A 10,593-nucleotide genomic window follows, 5' to 3' on the forward strand; every position below is an offset into this window, starting at 1 on the left:
CAACACCAATTTTTATACTTATGACAACTTTGCTCATCATTTCACTCAGACATTAAGTAGTAACTGGAGGAACATTAAAAATTAACGAAATAATGGCCCCCTTCAGTTTCCTTCTAAACTGCATTCATTAAAGCCCAGAATGTGCTCTATCATGCAATAGAAAAATGTGTTACATTAGCTTAATACTTAAATTGATGGGCACACAATTTTTTTCCACTTTCTTACAACAAAGATACCTCATGGCAAAATATGGGAAATATTCTGGATCACACCACATTAGTGGACTTTATTAAAATAAAGTGTACCCCACCAAGTTCAGCCTGTTCAAAGGCTATTGCCAGGTGAAGCTACTGTATATTTGTGGTAACGAGTTTTTCTACAATGTCATTCATAAATGAGTTTCAAATGTGCTTTTTTTTTTATGGGGTTTTGCATGGAAAAACCACTTTCTGATTATGAGGCACGCCGTAGTGGAGGACTCTGAAAATTTCAACCACCTGGGGTTCTTTAATGTGCACCTTAATCTGAGTACTTGGGTGTTTTCACATTTCGTCCCCACCGAAATGCGGCCGCCGTGGCTGCGATTCGATCCCGCGACCTCGTGCTCAGCAGCCCGACACCATAGCCACTGAGAAACTATGGCGGGTTTCATGTGTGCTGTGAACTATGTCACATTAACAAGGATTACTCAGGATTTGTAACTTGGATGATTTTCAGTAAATCGACTTTGATAAAGTGTTTATTTGATCTTGTAACAAAGTAACAAACCTAGCTAATTTATGAAGGCCTCTTTGTTCTTGCAGATGGGAATGGTGACTACATTGGCTATTCTTATACATGAAATTCCCCACGAAGTGGGCGACTTTGCCATACTCCTAAAATCAGGCTTCAACCGCTGGGATGCTGCCAAAGCCCAAGTTCTTACAGCAGCTGTAGGAGTGGCTGGTGCAGTGACTGCTTTGTCTGCTGATTCACTTGAAGACATGGGTGAGCACTGCTTTGTGTGTTTTGTGCACAATTCACTTCTTTGTTGTGTCATGTTCTCAACTGATGTATGGGAGAGATGAAGAAAAGTGTCCTTGAAGTGGCCAAAACTCGGCGTTTAAGAGTAGTAACACGTTTTTGTCTTTTCAAAATGGATAGCTATCAGCATGTTAATTATGATACGTGTCCATTTAAGAGCACAACAGATAATTACATCTTGCTTCAATGCAACAAATTCACGATGCCCCCAAGTGCAGTGTTAAGAAGGAGGCCTCTTTGTCACATCATGGAAGCTGGTAATTATCGCATCACAAACAACTGATGCACAGGTCACTGAATTCAGTGCAGTGGTCATAGGCCATACCATGATCACGTAGGCAACAGCTGAGCGTACTAGAAACCTGATGGGCTAATAGGGGAGAAAAATTGAGAGGCATGCTTTATATCCTGAGGGAAGCAACGACTGAGAACTAGGCTTATCTTGTGTTAACTGCGGAGAAGAGTATAGTGAAAGAGGAAAGAGTGACTGACATGACAAAGTTAAACACGGTCCTTCTTGTTTCTCTGCATGATGCACTGAAGATATCGCCTAGATGATACACTTCAGCAGTGCATGACAACTTCAGATTTATTGCATCTTTTCACATCGTCATCTGATTTACATCTCTAATTGTTGTCTCTCTCTTGTCGAATGAGTGGATGCTGCATAGTACCCTCTCCACAACAAAGACACTCGTGTCTTCACCAATATGATCGCTGCTAAATTTCAAGCTCAAACCTCATTTGTTTGAGCTGCTTCTGTCTATCATGACTTCCTCCCCGAGGGTGGTTTGCCCCACATCCCGACATGGCAGCAAAAAATAGTGCCCAGTCCACCCAGATATTGTGTCGCCCTTCCAAGCACTTTGTGACCCTGGCACAACAGGCACATAAAGTCTAATTTTAAGATTTAGCACTATGCCCTGTTGCTTCCCCCCATGAACAGATCCAGCTCTGCATGGCACACTCACAATTCCAGACCATCGCTAACAAAGCCCTTCCGCACACCGAGTTCATGCAAGCAGTGCTTTGTTGTGGCTTTCTTCTTCCCTGGTCATCGTTCACTCCAGCCTACTTTGTTTCCCTGCAGAATGGGAGTGCACTTGGCCATGAATGGACGCATGCATCCTCTCCTTTGTTGAACCCCTGCTTTCCCTGATGCACAGATCTGGACATGTGCCCCTTCTGCAGTTTGTTTGTCAATGACAAAGCCCTTCTGCACACCAAGATCATGGAAGCAATACTTAGCATAGCTTTCTTCCCTGGTCAGCATGCTTCAGGTTTCCTTTGTCTTCTCAAAGAATAGGTAGTGCCTGCCGCAAGGACAGGCCATGTGTATCCTTAGACAGGCCACAATGGCCTCTCTCTTCATTGAGCGAAATACCTTCTCTCCAGCTGTGATACAACACTTCTGGTTATGCATCACATCAGAACAGGCTCAATATGTTGGCACAACAGATTTACTGTGGCTTCTCTACAAATCGTCATCTCTTCTATATCTTTAATCCGTGTCTCCTATCATCCCACCTTTGTCCAATGAGTGGGTATTCCCTCTCCACAACAAAGGCATTTATGTCTTCACCAATGCGATCGCTGCAAAGTCTCTGGCTTTTACCTCTTTCTTTCGTGTTGTTTCTGTCTGCCAACACTCTCTCCCCTTTTGAGCCGGCCCGTGGCTTCAGCTTGGGTGAAGGCGGTTTGCAACACAGCAGCTCCAGATTGTTGATTACAAAGCCATTCTGCATGCCGAGTTCATGATAGAAGCAGTGCTTAGCATATCTTTCTTATTCCCTGGTCGACATGCTCCAGTGCTTCCTTGTCTCCTCAAAGAATAGTTTGTGCACATGGAAATGACAGGCCTTATGTATCCGATGGCAGGTCATGTGCGCCTTTGTTTTTATTGAGTTTATCAGATGTGCATATCACTTTTGGGGGTGTGGCCTGGGACCGCTGCACTAGACTGTCTGATCTTTGCATTAGCAGCTTGTGATACTGTGTTATCTATGTGATCTATGTGTCACCACCTCTGATTTCCTTGAAATAACGAGCAGGCCTGTTTCAATCTTTAAGCCACACTTCACTCATCATGCATTTTAAACTGGTTGTATTAGCATATAATATTACATTGCTGTGTGATGGAGAAATTGAGGATGAATACCGTGATTATGAAGTTGGCAGCTACCTAATAAATAGAAAAAGTGACAAAATTCTTGTACCAAACTACTTTAATAGAGTGTGTAAAGGTAGCTTAGGATTAATGATTCCTTTCTTTTACTAGTGTGCCTCACATTGGCGAGCTGTTTTCACCAACAACCCAAATGCCCTTTAATATACTAGTAAATAGGGGAATTATGGATTTGAGTTTCAAATCTCAGGTGAACGAATTGTATGAAGCTGGCTATCTACACTCTGGTTCAGGCTGTTCTAACTGTATAAAAAACTCAAAGATGTAGTAGAGTGAAATGCACACAATGATAGGTTAATGACTGATACACACCCAAGCCTAGGGGTGTGCATTAATCAAAGCTGTTGTGTTTTTGGGCTTATGCGGGAAAAGGGGTCAGATGATACTAAAACATAGTTTCCTTCACGTTGCAGCAACCTTTAAATATTCGCACTGGCATTGCAACAGGCACTTATAAACACAAACAGTGAGTGAGAGTGGTGGGTGATATCGGCCGCATGATAGAAGAGCATACATGGCGTTATCATGAGCAAACATGTACAGATATGCCACATCCCCTCGTGCTTATTTGTAAACACAGATGCAATGAAAAACACAAGTTTATGGCACATTATGATCAGGTGAGCGGCACTGTCTCTGGGGGTAGCAGTGACCTTTAGCAGTGTTTGAATTGTCGACAGGCTCTTGTGGAATGATCGCACTGCTATTATCATCGGTTGTAGAATCAGTCACTGGCACATGCATTGCTGATTCTTGTTGGTTGTCAACGAATGGTAGGTCTATGTCCGTAGTGTCGTTAGTGTCTTTTGCGCGAGTGTGATTCCTGTGACACACCCACTGAAAAAGACCACTGGGGTTACCACACTTTAAGCAGTATGACACTAGTCCTGGGTGGGCAAGAACTGTAGTACTGAGCCACTTTTGTCCTGTTTGTGCACCCGAGCAGCATCACTTACACTGAAGATGTCATGACATGGGCGAGAGCTTGCTTGGCGAAACAGGCTCTGTGACACCTGGAGCTCATAGGCCTAAACCAGTATGTTTTCAACCATTGTACCCTAATTTGGATTGTCTTGGCGGATGATGGCAGCTGCTTTGGATTTCTTTTGACAGGAAAACCAAGATTAGCCTTGATGGCAAACGTCCCAAAGAGAAGCTATTCAGCTAAGCTCTGCCTCCTTGGAAATTATTACAGTGAAATCGTGATCATTCAAGATCTCTTTATTTGAATTGACGGATAATTTGAACTGCTCTGTTGGTCCTGGCAAAGTCCCATGTATCTGAATAAAGAACTTCAGTGAATTCGAGCTCTGAAAACCGCGCAACGGTTAATTGAACGAAATTTCTCACTCCCATGGATTGCTTTTCGGACAAACCCAAGCCAAAGGTGAAGGTTCAATGCATAACAAGCTACTGTAATGTTGCGTGCCATAAAAATAATGAAGAAAGACTTGCGAAGTTGAGACCGAACTGGAGTAAGCAGAGTGGCGCGCACCCTCCTTTCGCATCCAGCTTAAAAGGAGCAGGAAGGAGCCCCTAGCACGTACTTGATCACATTATTAGCGTGCAATTGATCACATTACCGCATGCACTTTTCTGCCCCCTCCCTCTCTCTTAGCACGCGCTTGGTCACATTGCCATGGGCTCAATCACACGATCTCAACATTGGGCACACTAAAGGACAGCGGGCATCAATCCATCCTTCTCTACTCACTGTCGCATGTTTTCCCTCAAACCCACAGCAAACGGCCCGCAATCTTATATCACTTGGACTTCATACGGAACCTAGGCTTCTTCTGGCACATGTCACGCACTGATGGAGGAAAGATAGGACTTTCAATGCAAGCTCAATTACGGTTTTGAGAACTGTAATGCACAATTGATTGGCAGCCGCACTTGAAATTGAATTAAATTTGAGTTTATTTGCAACAATGTTGCTGGAGAGCAGGAGTAAAAGCTGTTTAAACAGCTTGAGAGGACCTGGCCACCCTACACACACGTTGGCATAACGGTAGTTTCAACATGAAAAAAAAAAGGGGGGTGGGGTGGGGCTCTCTTTGTTTAGAGTCCGTTTTATTCGAGTAAATTTTCAGTCCTCTTGGAGTTCAAAACAACCCGATTCTACTATGCTTAAAGCAATAAAAGTTGCATAACAGGATGCACGCAAGGTGGACAAACAGTAGCAGTATGTGTCCTGTCACCTTTCTTGCATCTGTAATGTTAACGCTACAGTTATTGCTTTAAGTATTAGCTCAACAAAGATTTGACCTTTCACCTAGAGTTTTAAATGCGTAACAAGCGCACATGTAGTGATATAATTTAGGATTTTATTTCTCAAGCACTGCTTTTAGAATTTCTGCCCGTAAGCGTAAAGACGTTGCAAGCACTTGACGCTAATGCAAGCCCAAGACCCTGCACTCCAAGGGTGCTATTCTGGACATTGTCAAATTCTGTAATAGTGACATTTTAAGTGAATCAGAAAAGCTGTAGCAGCCAATCAGAGCTGAGAAGATGGCGAATTCAACAATATAGCAAAATTTGTCAATATCCACACAGCACCCTGGGTAACTCATGAATGCAAACGGGTGACTGGTTGTGGCACTACGCTAGGCTTGGGTGCCACAATTCTAAAGCTTTCTATTATACTTGTTTACGTAAGACAGCTCATGTACTGAAACACATTGGTGCTTGGTTTAATGTAGCTGCATGCATGTGTTATTGTCAGCTAAAAACCTAGAAAACATTTGCTTCCAAACTCACCTGACTTATGACAAACAGCAAGAGGCTTGTCATAGGTATTTCTAACACTGGTTACTTGATTGATTTTATCCTGTGTTAAGGTTTATCTGAGCCAGTCAGGCCATTTTATTAATGTATGCCTTAAAGAACAGTGAATATCTTTGAAAGCATCGGAGCCATTTCATCTGGCAGCACAGTTGTGATTGCTATCCTGTTTGCCATGAAGCTGAGGTTTTTTCATAAACAAGTCAGTTCATACGATAAACAGTAGACGTGCATTAAATAATAAAAAAAAAGGTGATGCGTGTGTCAGCCTACCATGAGTCATACTTCACAGTAACGTATTTACCTTTATTGACTGACAACACATGTGGAACAGGTAGTTTTTTATGACTAACTAGTGATTAACACTATCTTAGCTTTGCTGTGCATGCATGATTAATTTTTTTGATGTGCATATATATATAGGTGCTGTTTCTAAATGAGGATTTTAGTGTCAAGTTAAGCACTTGTTATGTCATGCCGCTTCAAGCATTAGTTCCCTATAACAAAGCCTAAGATAAGGGCTTCCAGATAAGAGAGAATACAGGATAGGATTTCTCATTCATAAGGATATAGCAGGCAACATTGATAAATTCTACAGCCTTAATGAGAGGGTAGCAGTCGTTGTAATAAAGCTAAATACAAGATATAGATGAAAGGCAGTACAAGCCTCCGCTCAGACCTCCAGTCATGATGATGAAGAAATAAAGTTTGATGAAGATGTTGAATTAGCAATGAGAAAGGTGCAAACTCAGTAAACTGTAGTCATGGGTGAGTTAAATGCAAAAGTGGGGGGAAAACCAGTCTGGGGAACTAGCAGTTGGCATGGCATCGATTCTAGGAATAGTACAGGAGAGATGTTGGTAGAATTTGCGGAAAGGAATAGACTCTGAATAATGAATACTTTGTTCAGGAAGTGCAGTAACAGGAAGTGGACTTGGAAAACCTTAACAGAGAAACAGGAAATTAAATAGATTTCATACTCTGCGGATCCCAGCATAGTGCAGAATGTAGAAGTGTTAGGTAGGGTAAATCGAAGTGATCATAGGTTAGTGAGGTCTAGGGTTGCTCTCAATCTGAAGAGAGAAAGACCAAAATTAGTCAAGAACAAACAGGCCAACCTAGACATTGCAAATTCAGGCTGGTGTTTGCAAACAATTATGCAGCTTTCGAACAGATGATAACATAGAGGCAATGAATGAAACTGTCACTAGGCTTATTTCAGAAGCAGCAATTGAAGTGGGCAGTAAGGCACCAAGGCAACCAGTAGGTATGTTCACCCAAATAACAAAGGACCTAATAAAGAAATAATAAAGGAAGAGATCAGACAGAATCAGCTGAATTGTCAAAGCTGATAAACAAGAAATTTAGCTATATTCAAAATTACGTTGGAAAGATTGAGAAAGCAGTAAAAATGGCTGCAGTATGAAATCAGTGAAAAAAAAAAAAGGCATACGACAGGGCAAGATGTTTGCAGTGAAAGCTAAGCAGGGTAATGTCATGAGCAAATTCGATGATATAGTAAAAGCAGCAGACTAATTCTATACTGACCTATACAGTACCCAGAGGAGCCACGCAACCTTGATTGGAAGTAGTGACGAACAAGATACAGAAGCTCCTTCTATAACCAGCGATGAAATTGGAAGAGCCTTGCAAGACATATCCCTGGGAAAAGTGGCAGGAGAAATTATAAAAACAGTCGATTTAATCAAAGATAGAGGAGATATTAAGCTTGAAAAGTTTGCAGCCCTTTATACGTAATGCCCCATGACTTCAAGTGTGCCATAGAGCTGGAAGAATGCCAACATTATACTAATCCATAAGAAGGGAAATCTTAAAGAATTAAAAAAAGTTTCTACACATGTAGTCCTGCTTTTAGCTTGCTTTCAGTGTTCTATGAAATATTCACCAAGCTAATTTACAATAGAATCAGGGCAAGACTTCAATCAACCAAGAGAACAGGCTGTGTTCGGGAAGGGATCTACAATGAATCACATCCATGTCGTCAATCAGGGGACGTATTCTGTAACAATCACCTTTGGGGACAGCGTCGACTCGTTGATAATATCGCCGTCAGGCACGCGCAGATTGGCTGGTTGAGAAAATTGGATGACGTAGTGCTCAGCCAGCCAATCAGCGTGCTCTTGATGGCCAAGGCGATAGTATCGCTGAAGTGGATCGTTGCAAAATACGTCCCCCGGTTATTGAGACATCTGTGGAGTACAACCAATACAACTATATGGCTTTCATACATTATGAAAAGGCATTTGATTCAGTAGAGATAACAGCAGTCATGGAGGCATTGCTTAATCAAGATGTACAGGAGGCATGCGTGACTATTGTGGGAAATATCTACAAAGATTCCACAGCTACGTTGCTTCTCCATAAGAAAAGTAGAAAATTACCTAAAGGGGTTCAGCAAGCAGACACCTCTCCAATGCTATTCACTGCATTACTGCTCTATTCAAGAGACTGGGAATGCTTAGGAGCGAGGATCAGCAGCAAATATCTCAACAACCTTCACTTTACAGATGACAATGTCCTATTCAGGAACACTGGGGATAAATTGTAACAAATTATTCAGGACCTTAACTGAGAAAAAGTAAGAATAGGCTTAAAAATTGCCTTTGTTTTTTGCATATTAATGTTCAGTAGCCTGGCAAGGGAACAAGAATTTATTATTGCCATTCAACCTCTAGAGTCTGTGCAGGAATATGATTATCGAGGTCAGTTACTCACAGGGGGCTTTGATCATGAGAAAGAAATTTACAAAAGAATAAAAAGGGGGTGAAGTGCGTACGGCAGGCATTACCAAATCCTGATTGGAAGCTTACCACTGTCATTGAAAAGAAAAGTGTACAGTCATTACATTCTACCGGTGCTAAGATATGGGGCAGAAACTTGGAGGTTAACAAAGAATCTCGAGAGCAATTTAAGGACCGTGCAGAGATTGATGGAAGAAAAAATGTTAGGCGTAATGTTAAGAGATGGGAAGAGAGAGTGTAGATCAGAGAGCAAATGGGGATAGCTGACATTCTAGTTGACACTAAGAGAAAAAAATGGAGCTGGGCAGGCCATGTAAGGCATAGGACTGGAACATTAGAGTTACAAAATGGGTGCCAATGGAATGGAAGTGCAGTCAAGGATGGTAGAAAATTAAGAAATTTGCAGCCGCAAGTTGGAATCAGCTAGTGCAAGACAGGGGTAATGGGAGATTGCTGGGAGAGGCCTTCATTCTGCAGTGGACATAAAGATAGGCTGACAATAATGATGATGAACATAGCCAAAACTGCAAGCTATGAGCTTCCCTCACCCAAACTTCTCAGAACCATTCTTGTGAAGTAATGCGCCATTTTTCTCTGCACATCAGTGGAGGTGCAAGCTCTTATGTTAAAAGCTGATTTGCTGTTATACAATGAATGTATCACACAGTCATGGCAGTAATTTATTTTCAGACACATCTACATCCTGGATACTGCCTTTCACTTCCGGAGGCTTTTTAAATATAGCTTTGGTCAGTGTGCTGCCAGACCTCCTCAAAGAAGAGGACCCCTGGTGAGTGTTAAGGCATATGTTATGAATGTTTTGCAAAACCAGCATTCATCCCACAACTGCCGCTTGATGGAAGCAGATGCTAGATAGCTCCAAAAAGTGCAGCCGACTTGTTTTTTTTTTCATGACTGAATTATCGAGTGTGACGTGATGTATTGATGCCGTAATTAACTTATTTAGCATACTTCCGAGGCCTGACGGCATTACAGGAAGGCATAGTAAATACAAATATTTGTGCAGTAAAAGAGAAAAAATACAGTTATAGCAAGTGAAGAAAAAACATGTTAGCAAAAGGCTTCATGAATGGCAGTCTTGAAGCTGTCGATGTCGGTGATGGTGGCTATGGAAGCGGGAAGGTGGTTACATTCTTTGCTAGTCTTTGGAATGAAAAATTCGCTGTAGGTATTGGTCCGATAAAATGGCACATCAACTTAGTAGTTATGGTCTGAACGCGATTACACGCAGGTTCATATTAAAAGCAGCTTCAGACTGATGTGGCCTTCCATTTCTCCACCATGATGATGCCATCACATTGCATAACCGTACCAATCAATATTGAAACACCCGTGCAACCACTTTTGCTTCCTTACACACAAGGCAATGACCTTTACAGACAATTACCCAAGCACCTTCTAGTTTTTACCTTCTGCATCAAAGGTTTTGAAGATTGCAGTTAACTTTTTTATGCGAAGCATATTACTAGAGCTCAACCCAGCTCCTCAGGCGCGGCGGTGTCGCCTTCAATACCACGTGACACCATGACGTCACGACAGAGGAGAAACGGGGCTCCAACTCGCGCCGTCGCGGCGGTATATAAGCAGCTGTGCTTGCCTCTGCTAGACACTCACGAGGCGAGATGCCTCCTGGAGACAGAGCTGCTCGTTGGAATGAGAAGCGAAGGTTGCGGCGTGTTACAGAGACTGTTTCTAGGTGGCTTTGCTACGGCGCAGCGATTACGCGCCCCGCATCGGATGCGGTGAGCGTCGCGCAACGCAGCGTTCGGCGCGACAACGAAATGTGCGCCTGAGCAAGCGCCGCACGCCTGAGCCGAC

General features: G+C 42.5%; 1 protein-coding gene and 1 long non-coding RNA gene across 2 annotated transcripts in view; one reads left to right on the top strand and one right to left on the bottom strand.

The window, feature by feature from the left end:
- Zip99C (Zinc transporter Zip99C) overlaps positions 1-10,593 on the top strand; it is a 53,504-nt gene that overhangs the window by 42,369 nt on the left and 542 nt on the right. Inside the window, exons 5-6 of the mRNA XM_065439699.1 lie at positions 804-987; positions 9,445-9,544. Coding sequence (XP_065295771.1) covers positions 804-987; positions 9,445-9,544 — 284 coding nt within the window. The remainder of the gene's footprint in view (positions 1-803; positions 988-9,444; positions 9,545-10,593) is intronic.
- Positions 3,792-8,060, bottom strand: LOC139054315 (uncharacterized). The gene is made up of 2 exons (XR_011511121.1): positions 7,541-8,060; positions 3,792-4,045 (listed from the first exon to the last, which is right to left on the bottom strand). It is a non-coding gene; the product is annotated as an uncharacterized lncRNA (long non-coding RNA).

Source organism: Dermacentor albipictus, chromosome 1 (assembly GCF_038994185.2).
Source record: "Dermacentor albipictus isolate Rhodes 1998 colony chromosome 1, USDA_Dalb.pri_finalv2, whole genome shotgun sequence".
Lineage (NCBI taxonomy): Eukaryota > Metazoa > Arthropoda > Arachnida > Ixodida > Ixodidae > Dermacentor > Dermacentor albipictus.